Source organism: Microcebus murinus, chromosome 4 (assembly GCF_040939455.1).
Source record: "Microcebus murinus isolate Inina chromosome 4, M.murinus_Inina_mat1.0, whole genome shotgun sequence".
In the NCBI taxonomy this organism is placed as follows: domain Eukaryota; kingdom Metazoa; phylum Chordata; class Mammalia; order Primates; family Cheirogaleidae; genus Microcebus; species Microcebus murinus.
In genome coordinates this window covers 11454996-11468869 of record NC_134107.1, presented here as the reverse complement: position 1 = coordinate 11468869, position 13874 = coordinate 11454996, and the positions used below count along the sequence as shown (strand labels likewise).

The window sequence follows — 13874 nt, the reverse complement described above, 5'->3', positions numbered from 1 at the left end:
GCTCCGAAGCCCTGTCCTCTCTGGCACGTGCAGCCGGAAGCAGATTTCCGGATCGGGTTAGCTTTGGGGCTTGAGCTACCGCTGGAGGGGGCTGTCCTGAATGTGCCTCTGACTTCTGCTCCTTCCCCTCCTTTCCTCGGTCTAGCTTCTGGGCCAGCCCCTCAGACCTTGCAGGGCTCCCTTGCCTGCCTTGGACCAACTAGAACCTTCCAGAACAGCAGACGGGAGGGGCCCCACCTGGCCTCTGGAGCACACAGCTTTCCTGAGTGACTCTAGACCAGGCGTCCTCAAACTACGGCCCGCGGGCCACATGCGGGTGTTTTTGCCCATTTGTTTTTTTTTACTTCAAAATAAGATATGTGCAGTGTGCATAGGTATTTGTTCATAGTTTTTTTGAAACTACAGTCTAGCCCTCCAACGGTCTGAGGGACAGTGAACTGGCCCCCTGTTTAAAAAGTTTGAGGACCCCTGCTCTAGACCCTGCCTTGGAGCACTGCCACTTTATAGAAGGGGAAACAGAGGCAGTGCACTCACAGACACACTTTCTCTGCACCTGTCTGGAAACACCTCCGAGCCCCTCCTCAGCTCTCTGCCGATCTGGGCGGGAGCCCTTCCTAGACCCCCGGGGGAAGGAGGACAGCCCAGTACCCTCGTGAGGGAGAAGAGGCTTCAGGAAAGGAAGGTTGGCCCCTTCCCTGGCCGCTGCCATCTTCCCAGGGGCCGTCCCCTCCCCTGCCAGCATCACCCAGAGCAGGGAAGGAGCCAGGGGTGTCCCAGCTCCTGCTCCAGACCTGGCAGCCCGGCCCTGGGTGGGGGAGGCCCTCCCCCGGGGCACCATGCTAACGTGGGGGTGGTCCAGGAAACCCGAGCATGGGAGGCTGAGGGAAGGGGAAGGAGAAAGGGAAGAAAAGCAGCTTTTGATGCACATCATGTCTGCAGAATTGAGTATGACTAATTAATAGATTTTATTCTTAGTAATCTCTTAAGCATTCCATACGTTGGGCCCCATGCCTGAGCTGAGCTTACAAGAGGCCTCATTCGCAAAATGCAAATGACTCGCCGCCCTGCCATCTTCTTTCCTTCCTTGCCTTTTCCTTCCTTTTTTTTTTTTTTTTGTAAGGGGAAATTTAAAGGAAAATTGCCATGTAATAGAAAAGAGATTCCAATCACTACATCTAATTACCATGAAAGGTAAACCACTTAACCAAAGGAGTGTCGTGGGCCTTTTCCTTTTACAACTCTAAACCTGCCTTAAACGCCACAGAATACACTCATCAACACGGAGGCCACTGAGGGGGTTCTGGCTGGTTAGAGGCTGTGAGGGTCAGCTTAGCAGCGAAGCTCCCCTTAGGAGTGTCAGCCTCGCCCAGGAGGGAGACTTTACACAGGCGCCAGGTGGCATGCTAGGCCCTGTGTCCTCACGCACATGTAAGGGGCGGGAGGCCGGGTGTCCTGGAGCATCTTGTGTTACGGGGCCAGCTGGGAGGAGCTGGACAGCGGGGTGGTGAAGGGGGGGGCCCTGGATGTAGGCCCTGCCCCCTAGCTTGGGGGTCTGTGATACAGCAGACATTTAGGGGTTACTCTCAGAAAGTCCCCTGGAAAGCATGGGGATGGGAAGGCCTGGAAGGGTGGGGAAGCCGTTCTCAGACCCCAGCCCCATGGCCCTGGCTGGGTGGAGCGTCCACCCTTGTGGGCACCTGGAGCTCCAGGGAACAGGGGTGGCTGGGCTCTCCGGTGAGATGGGCCGAGCCCTGTTAGTACCAGGAGCAGGAGACAACGGGGTCCTCAGGCCCAGCAGGCTCCTCTGGGCGGCTGGCAGGGCTCTTGCGGGCCTGGCCTGCTCTGTGGTGGGGGAGGGACATTCATCACCCGGGCCTGGCCTTGGAGAGCGTGGCTAGGCCGGGGCTGGTCTCGGCTCTGCTCTGCCTTCCTGCGCTAGGTCCTCCGCACACCTGCCCCACCCAAGCCGGGCCTTCCCGGGCAGCTCTCATGGTCTAGGCCACCTGCTGTCCCCATATTCCTTCTTAGCGACCAAAGGGCATGATCTGACCTCCTACCTGGGGTGGGGAAAGGAGAGAGGGGGACCTGGCTGAGGCGGGGACGGAGCTTGCTGGCAGTGCTATGCCAGGGATTTGGGTAGCTAGCTCTTCAGCCATCCCAGGAGGGCCCCTGTTCCTTCCTGGACTGCTAGGAACGGGCTGTGTCGGGGTGGGGGGGTGGGGGAGTGCCTGCGGCCCACAGCAAGGACCTGAAATTAAGGCTTGGGAAATTTTCTCTCTTCGACCTCATTGTATGAGAAGACGATTCAGGCAGAGAAAGGAAACAAAGGTCTAGTTTGGAATGAAACGTGTGCACGCGCCTTGGCGGCTCGGTGGGGCTGGAGAGCGGGGGCTCGGTTGGTGGGACAGGCCCGGGTGGGGCTGTCTCGTCTCTCTCCACTTCCCCGCTGCATCGCTTGGCCCAGCCCCACCTCCTCGCTGAAGGGCCGGTCGGACCCTTTCATGCCACCACTGCCCAGCCTCCTCTTCTGCCTCTGCTTTTGTCCGAGTGGCGGAGGCCTTTTGAAAACACCACCGCCAGGGACGGGGCCCTCTCATCCTCCTGCCCTCAGACCAGCGGCTCCGCTCCAACCGCGCTTTTCCCCGGCGCAGGACACGCGGCGCGTGCTGACAGACAGTGACCCGAGCTCCCCGAGCGCTGGGACGCAGGCACTGTCAGAACCCCAGGCTCCGCTCCTCTCCCCTTTCCAGAGTCGCGGCTATTATTTCATCGTGGCTTTAATCTCCTGGCCCACGACACTGCACTGTCGGCTGATAAGTGATAGCCACGTTGATTCCAGAGGGAGGAAATGAAACCTTAACTCCCCGAGGGCCAGGTCAGTGCCCTTCCGGAGGCCGGCATTTTTAGAAGGAGATCTGGTCCCTCCCTCCCAAATGCAGAGTCCCAGGGCTAGGCACGGGGGGAGGGGTTGCTGTCACCCAGGGCTTTCCTGATAATTTTCTTGTCTTTTTGGGGGGCTTTGTTTGAGCAGCCATGGAAACCAATTGGTTTAATCAGCTGATATTAAAGAGAAAAACCCATTTCTGCACTAATTACGTGTCCCAGGAGGAAGCGCGTAGAACATACTAAGTGCTCAGACAGTGCTGTTAAGGTGATTGCGTCTGGGGGCAGAGCGGGGAGGGAGACGGGGGTGCTGGCAAGCTGAGATAGGACGGAACTGAAGGCGGCCCTTGCCCTGCCCCTCCCGAAGCCACCGGTCTGGGACCCACATGCCTCGGCCTTTAGGAGCAGCCATGTGCCCGGGAGACTGTGTCTCCACCCTCCGCCTCACTCCCATGCCCAGCACCTTGTCTACTTACGCAATGATTCCCAGGAGAAAGTAATGTTTTTTTTTGCGAATCTATTGTCTCAGGGAATGGAAAGAACTGACCCAAGAAGTATGGTAAGGACCGAGTGTCGGCTCTGTCTACCTGTCTGTAAAACTCAGAGACGCCACCCAGCCAGCGACAGGCGGACAGCTGCACCTCCAGGTGGCTTCCAGCTCGGCTCCTGCGGAGTACGTTGCCCGGAACCGAGGAGGGTTTCAGCATAGGGAGAAAAAGAGTTTGGTGTTTTTTTGTTTTTGTTTTTGTTTTTTTTAATTGACTACATGATTGTTCAAAGAACGCAGTGAAAGACGCCATGTTTCTGCAAATCTGTAAGGGAAGTGGTACGGAACAAACCAGGGAAGAGATTTCAGGACAATATCTCCGTAGCAGAAGATCTTTTCTTCCCCTCTCCTTTGTGAGGAGCCTGTAAACCCTCCGTCGCGGAGGAGCCGGCGAGCCGGGCGGCGGGAGGGCTGCGCGGGGGCTGGGCGTGGCGGCGGCTTCTCCCGACGTTCCTTTGTGGCGGCCCTGAACAGAGCGTGAGGTGCACACGGACGTTGTACAGGTAGTGTCTTTCCAGTTCAGGAAAAAAAAAAAGAAAAAACACCCTTCCTGCGATATTATTTTTAGTCCTTCCCTCCCCAGCTGGCATCACTGGGGATAAATTATGTCTTCAACAACGTCAAATCTCCCTCCTTCCTGCCTTCTCTTCTTTAAAAAAAAAAATTTTTTTTTTCCCCACTGTTGTGTTCTACAAAATCGTCGTCAACCCTCCCCAGATTTCGCTTTCTGCCGGGAAGGTCATCGGTGGAGTTTCTTTTCCTTGCTCTCTGGGGTTGCAGCAGGCTGGGCAAAGCCGCGTGGCCGCACCAGGACGGCGGGGGCTGGGGCGGGGGCTGGGGCGGGCCCGGCGGCATCACGTGTAGGAGTAGTCTATGTCGGGGATGCCGCCATCCCGGTAGCCCCGCGTGGTGCCGTAGCCGATGGTGTGCGTGCCCTTGCAGAGGCCGCTGCCGTTGGAGGGGAAGATGGTGTGGACTACGTACTCCTCTTTGGCGCGGTACGGGTTGATGGGCAGCATCTGCAGCCCGGGGCCGCGGATTTCCAGGATGGAATTATCCTTCTTGGTCCCCGACTCCATATAGTCGTCCTTTTTCCTGCTGCCCCGGTTGTAGGCCCTGTCCCCGGTCAGCAGCTCGCCAGCCTGGTGCACGTACCAGCAGATGGCCCCCAGGACCAGGAAGAGAAAGACGAGAGCCACGGCGCCACCAATGATGCCCGCCAGGGGCAGCCCCGCCATGGGGCCGGCGTTCTGCTCCTGGTTGAGCATGGTGGTGGGGCCGTAGCTGTCGGCCGTCTCTGCCTTGGCGCACACGGGCGTCTCGTCGGCCACGTAGGTGTTGCCGGTCTCCATGGTGACCATGCAGATGACATAGGTGGACTTGGGCTCCAGGGCCGTCAGCAGGTACTCCGTCTTGTCCCCCTGCACCAGGGTCTCCGTGATGGAGCCCACGGCCGGGCTGTGGCCCAGGCGCAGCCAGCTGAGCCGGAAGGAGGAGGCGGGGAGCGAGGCCTTCCACGTGATGCGGATGGAGTCTGCCGTCAGGGGCTTCACGTGGATGACCAGGGTCTTTGCGCCGTCACCCGTGGCCATGGGGTAGTCAATGTTGGAGTCGGGGAGGCGCAGCCCCGGCCTCTTGGCTTTGAGCGTGAACAGCGAGCCCTGGGGCGTGGTGGCGGAGGCGTGGTTGCTGGCCGTGGTCTTGGCGGCTGCATTGGCCGCGCCGCCCTGCGACCCCGTCTCAAAGCACTCGTCCATCTCGCTGGTGATGTCCTTGATGGCCATGCCCCGCACCTTCTCGGGGCCCTGGCACATGAGGCCCCGCACGTTGACCACGGCCGCCCGCGCCTTCACCCAGTCCCGCAGCCACATGAGGTTACAGCCACAGAACCAGGGGTTGTTCCTGAGCAGCAGCTGGGCCAGGTTGCCCAGGTCGTCGAACAGGCCGCGGGGCAGTGTGGTCAGGTTGTTGTTGGACAGGTCCAGCCGCTCCAGCTCGCGCATCTTGGCCAGCGTGTTGTAGGGGATGTGGCTGATGGCGTTGTCCTGCAGGTAGAGCTTCTGCAGGTGGGCGCTGGGCAGGTTGAGGGGCGGGGCGGCCAGCGAGTTGCGCACCAGGGAGAGCTCCGTGAGGTTCTGCAGGCGGCTGAAGGTGTCGTCCGCGATGCGCTGGTTGGCCAGCAGGTTGCCGTCCAGCACCAGGCGCCGCAGGCTGTTGAGGCCCTTGAAGGCGTGCAGCGGGATGGTGGAGATGCGGTTGTCGTCCAGCCGCAGCTCCTCCAGCGTGCGGGGCAGCCCCGAGGGGATGCTGCTCAGGTGGTTCCGGCTCAGGAAGAGCAGCTTGAGCTGCTTGCTGTCGGCGAAGGCGTCCTCCTCGATGCTGACGGTGGACACGGAGTTGTCATCCAGGTGCAGCTTCTCCAGCAGCGGGATGCGGGCCAGCGAGTCCCTGGCGATGGTGCGCACGTTGTTGTCCTGCAGGTGCAGCTCCCGCAGGGAACGGGGCAGGTTGATGGGGAACTCGTCCAGGTCGTTCTCGTACAGGTAGATGACCTGCACGTTGACCTTGGTCTTGAGGTCCTGGGGGATGCCCGCGTTGTTGATCTGGTTGTTCTGCAGGTAGAGGGTGGTGGCATCGTCGGGGATGTCGGCGGGGATGGAGGTGAGCCCCCGGTCGTTGCAGTAGATGAAGCCGTTGTCGCAGCGGCACACAGAGGGGCAGGTGGTGCTGTCGATGACCTCCGTCAGGAAGGCGATGAGCCCGTAGCAGAGGAACAGCCAGTCCCGCAGGTCCATGGTGGCCGTGGTCATCACAACGGTGGCCGTGACGGTGGCAGCGGGCGTGGTGGTGGCAGTGGCAGTGGGGTGTGCCACCACCATGGTGGATGACTGGGGGAGCCCGGCCCCACCTGACCTGGAGCCTTGACACCTGCAGGGAGCACAAGACAGGTGCAGTGAGAGTGGGACAGCCACAGCGGCGCAAGGAAGGGGCTGCGCACCCACCAGCCTGCTGCCTGGGGGTGGCCGACCGCAGCTGGGTCCTGCAGGCCCAGGTGAGCTGTGGGGCACGGCCCTTTTCGTGCCAAGTTTGCGCCACAGGTGATCGCCCCGGCTAGGTCTGACGCTAACGGCATCTGGCAACCACTAAACCTCTTTAACAGACGCTGCCTGTTAATGAGACGGACGCTGCCTCCGCCCTCCTGGAGCGTATCGGGGGCTGGGGGTTGATGGAGCGAGAGCCACGCTGCAGTTCTGCTTTCTTCTCTCAAGATTTCACACTAAGCCATCTCTACGGCCAATGCTAACGGTGCCGGTCAGTGTTGATGGGCGTGTTTTATGGATTCAGAGCCGCCACTTCCCACTGGCACAGGGAGCATGCCTCGCTCTCTGGCTCGGACCCGGGGTTCGGAGGGAAAGCTTGTTTCTGGGAGGCCTGGGAGCTCAGAACGGGGGCGTCACCAGAGCTGGTGAGCAGGAAGCTGCCAGCGCCATCACCGGTGAGCAGCGGAGAGCACCGAGCCTCATTGTCTGGTGTTAAAACAACACGTCCTGTTTGTCACTCGTACATTTTACAGACAGAAGAGTAAGGTGTCGACAGAGCCGCTTTCTCGTGTATTTACAGAAACCTCTTTTCATCAGAGGAGCCTCCCGAGCTCTGTGTTCTGTAGGAAATTGTCCCACACCTTGCCCCCTTCTGAAATCATAAACTTTCAGCTATCATAGGAAAAAAAAAAAAAGCTATCTGTGTTCTTGCATCTAAAGAAATGAGACAAATAAAAGGCGGGAGGTGTTCGCGCTCTGAGGGAATTGTCTGCAAGGTGTAATTTCGGTTTTCACAAATGGAAAAATTGCAGCATGGATTTTTTCTTATATTATTTTACTCTTCATAGTGGTAAAAAAATCAATTAAAGAGAAATTATCTTTCAACCTCAGTGGGAAAGGTGTCTTCATGTGGCTGGCAGATGTCTACTGTGAACTCTGGACTCATGACGGCTTCTCAATGTGGGACACGTGGCCCCTCGGAGCCTGAGCCCCGGCCTGGGACAGCAGCGCTGGTGTGTGGAGCAGAGCCGGCACCTGCTCAGGGGGTTGGGGACCTCACTCCCGCGCCCCAGGGACCCAGCCAGGCCAGACCTCTCTCTTCTCCGTCCCTCCGTCCCCTGGCTGCTCCTCTCAGGGATCAAAGTGCTCCTCACCCTTCAGGACCCAGCTCAAATGTCATCCCCCCTGCAGGTCTTCCTGGTGCTCCCAATAGAGCCTCCCTCTGCTCTGCCCGTCCTCCAGCCGTGCGTCTGTCCGTCCATGTGTGCACCCATCCAGCAGATCTTTACCGAGCATCTACTGTGCGCGCCTGGCTGGTGCAGGCCAGAATCTTGGCCACCACTAGGCTTGCAGCGTTCTGGGGGCTGCCTGGTGACCAAGCCACGTGGGTGACCTTGGGTGACCACCCAAGGACGGGACAGCCCCACCTCGGCGAGTGCCCCTGCTGTCACCCTGCGTGTTCAACACTCCCGTGCGATCAGGGGCCTTCCCTCAGTCTGCCCAGCCGCCCCAGGGCCTTCTAGAGCTCCCGCGTCACCCACCCCACTCAGGCCTGCTGGCAGCATGAAGCTCTGTCCCCGAGGTGGATCCAGGGCAGGGCGGGGGCCAGCCAAGGACACCCCAGCTGGACACGCTTGAGACTGCGGGGGAAGGTGCCGGGCCTGCCCACCGAGCAGGAGGGAAGAAAGCGGGGAACGGGGGAGCCAGGGAAAGGGGGGCTGGTGAGGCGGTCCCCAGCACCAAAGTGGGGAGCCAGCTTGAGCCCCTCACCCCAGCGCTGACTGGCCTGGGGGCTGCGGACACCTGCCTGCATATTCCGAATAGCTTGGAGAGCTCGGCCCGCCCAGGCTAGTGGCTGCCACACCACTGACCCTCAGCCCTCAGCCCCTTGGACAGGCGTGGGGGTGGCCTTCGCTTCCAGCTCTCTCCCTGTCTTTGTTTCCTTGGTGACTCCTACCTGAGGCCCTGCCCCCCACCTCTGCACCCTGCTCTCCAGCCCCTCCCCTGGCAGTCCCCTGGAGAAATTCCCCCACACACAGCCCTCCATTGACAGCAGCAGCCAGGAACACCCCGCCCTGGCGCCCCTGGGCCTTTGCACATGCGGATCCCTTCATCCCCAACACTCACCCCAGATGCACCTGCTCATTCCTCCCCTCCTCCAGGTGAGGCCTTTCCTGGCCACCCCGTCAGAAATTACAACCCCCAGAAAATGCCTCCCCGCCACTCCCCGCTTACCTGTAGTAGCTACCACCAACTAACTAACGGGCCATATATTTTACTTTCTTTTTGTTGTCTGTGTCCCCACTAGAAGCTCTATAAGGGTGGGAAAGGGGGGGTTGTGTGTCTTACTCAATGGTTTGTCCCTCGGGGCCCAGCCCAGTGGTTGATACATAGCAGATGTTTGCTAACTATTTCAAAGGAGAAACTATTATTGACCCATTCTGTGGATGAGGAAACTGAGGTGCAGAGAGGTCCCCTGGCAAGAGGTGTTGGAGTCTGGATTTGCCCCACAGCTCAGTGCTTGACCACTGCGAGTCCCCAGCCCACCTGGGCCTGACCTGGGGCCGGGGCTGAGGGTTCTCAGACTTCGCTGAGGTGCCCACAAGCCTCCTGCCCTGCCTAGCCCGGGGCTGTCAGCAGAGTGGATGCCTTCGGAGGGCAGGATAAACCCAAGCGCTGGCCGAACCCTCGGCTGGGCCTGGCCCGGCGCCCTCCCCCGACATCATGCTGAGGCCCGCCCAGGGCGTGAACCTGTGGCTGGCCGCCACACCCACAGGTCCTCAGCCCCCGTTTTGCAGCTGAGCCCCCGAGGCTCAGGGAGGTGAGGGGCTCGTCCAGGGTCACAGCCAGCCCAGCTTTCCAGCTGCAGCTCTGTCCCTTCTGCACGGAACCACTCACGAAGCTGTGGAGCCTGGAGGTCCCGTCTCCTGCTCACGAGCGGAAAGGCGAGGCGGGTGCCGGCGACAGGGAGGCACAGGCCTGTCCAAAGACCGCCTTGCCTCAGGCTCTGGGGTCCAGTCTGAGCCCAGGACACCCCTGCCCAGGGCCCCCCGCATCTGGCCAGAGGACACACACCCTCCCTGGTCTGTCGGCTGCTCAGACCTGGCACAAGGGACACGGGTGGCCTCTGTGCTCAGCCGTTCTGGGGCCGTGCCCTGAGCAGGGAGAAGGCTTGTGAAGGCCGAAGCCACGGCCAGCCACCGCACTCTCTGGCGAGGACATCTGTTCCCAGCGTCAGCCCTGCTCACGGCCACAGTCTTTAGCCTCCAGAGGCCCCTAGCATCATAATAGAGTCTAAATTGCACCTTTCAGAGATGCTTGATGGATAACCAAGAAGCGTTTGGGAGGCAGGGACCCAAGGCCTTTCCTGCAGGCCTCATCCATCTCGGCCGAGGCCCCAGCCGCCCCTTCCCCAAGGCCACGGGAGGCACGCGCGGGACCTGAGGTCGGGAGGAGGACAGCATGCCTCGCTGGAGGGGCCTTTAATCGCCTGGGTGCCTGGCTGCCCTTTTATTCCCTCGTCTGTTCGGCAGTTTATGTGGCCATCAAATTAAGCCTGGTAAATCGCCCATCTTTTACAGGATCGCTTGTCGTCATCGCATGGGTCCCTCAGATTCCGGCGCGGTGTGACTTACGACCGGCCGGCTGTGACTGACAGCAGGATCCTAGGCTGGCCACGGGGTGGGGAGGGGATCGTCAGGATGGCTCCTGCTGGAGGATCCAGGACCCCCCTTTGTGGAGGCATTCCTCTATCAGTGGCTGGCTACTGCCACCTTCCAGGACAAAGGAGCCTGACCTGGAGTCCTGCCTCTGCCACTTCCAGGCTGTGTGATTTTGAGCCAGTTGCTTGCCCTCTCTGAGCTTCAGTTTCCTCATCATAACAGTGGCCCGTACATGGGAACCTGGGCAAAGTACCCCTCCTGAGGGTGTCCAGCTTAAAAGCTGCTGAGGCTCTGATTGCCCCAGGCACACAGGCTAGCTTCAGTCCGCTCTCCTGGCCCCTTCCTCACCCTCTGCTGCTGCTGTGCCTCCTGGGTAGACTGACTCGCTATCAGCCTGTGATGCTGAGATGTCCCCACCCCCACCGACTGTGCAGGTCAGCCCTCCCCTCCCCACAAGCTGTGACAGCAGCAGTCTCTGCCTCTGGGCCATCAACACCAGCCCCCTCACCACCCACCTCGTGGCCCCAGAGAGGGGAGAGGGGTGGGGAGGGGCCCACAGCCAGCTCTCACCTTGCACCCCCAGAGCCCTACATGCCACCGGTTCCTGAAGCCACTGCGCCACCTGAGCTGCCTCTGGGCACAGCACACCCCCCATTCCTGCCCCACCAGGCCGGATACTGCTCCTCCCTCCGGCCTCGTGTAGAGGCCGCTCCCTGAGCCTCCGCGGCTGTGGGCGCGGCTCCCACACCGCCCAGCTAGAAGCAGGAGGTGCTGAGCAACATCTGCAAACACCTGCCAGCTGGGGGGTGCCTCCCTGTTGGGGACCCCTGGCCTCCCAGTGCTCTGCCCTGCTGTGTCCCCCAAATCCCACCAAGTTGGGGCTGGCAGAGGCCCAGGGCCCTCTGGGGTGTCCTCCTGGGGGAGTCGCAGGGAGGATGACATGCAGAGGACAGCTGTGGGACCCAGGCCTGTCGCAGGCCCTGGCACGCTGTGTGTGGGTTGGCATCTACTGTGTTGGGGGCACAGCTGAACACGAGCGTGCCGGGCTGGGCGGGGGTGGGGCACATTTCTGAAGGAAGCCAGGCTGGGCAGGAGTTGGGGGTCCCAGGCAGGAGAGGGAAGGCTGGGCGGGCCTCCCTGCCTCCCGGCCCCAGCTCTCCTTCTCGTGTGTCACGCAAAGGCTGACATGGGGACGTCCTGATGCTGGGTGCCCTGGGGGGCCAGGCAGTCCCAGCCCCTCCTTGAGGAAGCAGGGGGTTCCAGGTGGGCCCCGGCCCCAGAAGGAGGCGTTGGACTGCAAGGCTGAGAGGCCAGCAGGGCTGGGCTCACTGATGGCCTCCCGGGCCCCAGCGGTGCGGCCTGTGGTGATGCCTCTCTAGGCCTCAGTTTCCTCACCTGTGGCATGTTGACAGGATCCCCTTTCCTGGGAGGAGGACGACAGGGAGGGGCTGTGCAGGGTGCTCAGCACAGGCCCCGGGTGGTTTTAGAAAGGAGAGCTGCCCTTACCCTGTCCCCAGGAGGGACCCCAAAGCCCTCCTAAAAGCCCCCTGGGGCAGCTGCCCACTCTTCTTGGCTGAGCCTTCAGAAGGAGGCAAGGCTGGAAATAGGGTGGAGGACGGAGTCACCCTGCCCCTGAGTGAGGTCCCTTCCTGAGCCCACAGCTGCCCACTGGCCAGGCCCTTCCCGGCACCGAAAGGGGGACTTGGTGCAAAAGAGGAGCTTGAGTCTTGGGTGTGGGTGTGGTTTCTCCAGACCCTAGTTTGGGCAGATGCCCCAGGGGCTGCAAGCCCACCACAGGCACCTCCTTTGGGCAGAGGCTGGATGCCATGACCCTCAAGGACCTTCTAACCCCAGCTTTGGTGGGGTGTGTGGGAGGGGGGTAGTGCCAGCCAGTCACACCCATCACCCAACCAACTTTGCTCCCGGATCTTGTCCACTGGTGTCATTCAGAACCTGTAATGCACAGAGGATGGGGGGTGGGGATTCTTTTAAAACCTAAAGTTAATTATTTTTCTAATTTCATGCTGCATGCATTATGCATCAGCTGTTATCACTGGCAGTAATTGCAGACAGGTATGCAAATCCACTATAAATGCACCGCGAGTTCACCTAACCGCGTAGGCCGTCTGGGCGGTGCCGGTGCCAGGCGGCGGGATGTCCTGAACTTGAGAGAATGTAAATCGCTTTAAAAAACAAGACTTTAAAATTGTGTCTTAGGAGGTTAATTATATTGATAACAGTGTTCGATATTAAACTGTTCAGGGCCAGGAGGGGGGGATGAAAGGAGACGCATGTAATTTTGTGCCTCTCTCTCGGCATTATTTAATAAGACGCTCCTGCACCTGGTATTTCTGTCTGTGTCCATTTTTAGTAAAGCTGCCTAGACTGAGACTTTAATTCCTTTTGGGAAGGAAAAGAGAAAGCGCAGTGGAATTCCAGAAGGAAGGAGACGGGCCTAAGGGCCTTTATTTTAGGGTGCCGGGGAAAAGAGAGAGAGAGACAATCCCCAAGAACATGGCCCGGCTGTGAGGTCTGGGCTGCGGGGTCTGCAGTAGCCAGCGGGATCCCGAGCTGCCGCAAGGGGCCGAGAGAGGAGCAGGTGGCTGGGAAAGGCTGGGCCGGTGGTGGCGATGCTCACTGATCACACATCAGAGGCCTGGCGCTGGGCCCGGCAGGGGTGAGCGTCCCTCACGAGCAGGGAGGCAGGCCCTGCTGTCCGCGGGACCCCTATTTACCCATCACCAGCTTAGGGATTGCCTGACTCCTCCTGCTGGAACGTAAGCACGTAGGTCGGGATACGGGCGGTCCTGTGCCTGGCACGGAGCCTGGCACAGAGGTGCTCAGTAAACACCTGTCAAACGAGTGGGTGAATGAATGCATGAATGAAGGTGCCACGAGGGAGGCCCCGGAATCTGAACCCAGGACTGGGCAGTGGGAGAGAAGAGGGCGGCTGGCCCTCCTTCAGCCCCACCCAAGGAGTCATAATGACCCAGTGTCCACACCACCGTGGCCCAGAGCAGCAGAGGGACTGGCCTGGTTGTGCAGCAGTGGGTGGAGAGGCCACACGCAAACTCAGGCCTTGGACTCGCCGTCCGGTGCTCTTCCCCTGCCAGGTCTCTCACTGCCCCTCTCAGCTTCCCAGCGGGGCCTCCCCAGCCCCAGAGGGAGACTCCTGGCTGTCCAGGCTTGTCCCCTGACACAGGGTGGCCAGCCTGGCACTGCCCAGCTACAGGTCTGTCTGGCCCCTTCCCTCTCGCCGCACAGATGCACACAAGGGTGGAACCTGCCCCTCTGGGCCCTGGAATGGGGAGGTCGAGGACCTCAGAGATTGTCTGCTTTTTACAGACAAGGGAAAGCTAAGGTCCAGAGCCTGGAAGGGACAGGTCCAGGGCAAAGACACAGCCCTTTGGCAGCCAAAGACCACCCTCCAATACCCACCTCCTGGGGCCTCGCCACCAAGCTCTCAAACCCTTCCCAGGGGCTTGGTGTGGCGAAGATGAAGGTGGATAGTGTCCCAAGTCACGCAGGGTCTGGGGGGTGGCTGCTTTCCCCTACCAGCAGATCTGCAGCCCCTCAGCCCTGTGTGGTCACACCCGTGGGCATCAGCACTAGCGGGCAGGGCCTGAGGCCTGCTATGTGCCGGGCCCTTCACAAAATCCTCTCCTTCCTGCGGTGGCAGCAACAGGGCCTGTGTCCCCAGTGCACCAAGTGGAGGCACACTCCTGGAGCAGAAGGAACCTG

At 60.4% G+C, this 13874-nt stretch overlaps 2 protein-coding genes across 3 annotated transcripts in view; one reads left to right on the top strand and one right to left on the bottom strand.

The window, feature by feature from the left end:
• MACROD1 (mono-ADP ribosylhydrolase 1) overlaps nt 1–13874 on the top strand; it is a 145873-nt gene that overhangs the window by 37497 nt on the left and 94502 nt on the right. The gene's annotated exons all lie outside the window — the stretch shown is intronic.
• Nucleotides 2215–13874, bottom strand: part of FLRT1 (fibronectin leucine rich transmembrane protein 1) — a 74124-nt gene continuing 62464 nt past the window's right edge. The window contains exon 3 of the mRNA XM_012777883.3: nt 2215–6358. Within this exon, the coding sequence (XP_012633337.1) occupies nt 4285–6309 (2025 nt within the window). The 5' untranslated portion in view covers nt 6310–6358 and the 3' untranslated portion in view covers nt 2215–4284. The remainder of the gene's footprint in view (nt 6359–13874) is intronic.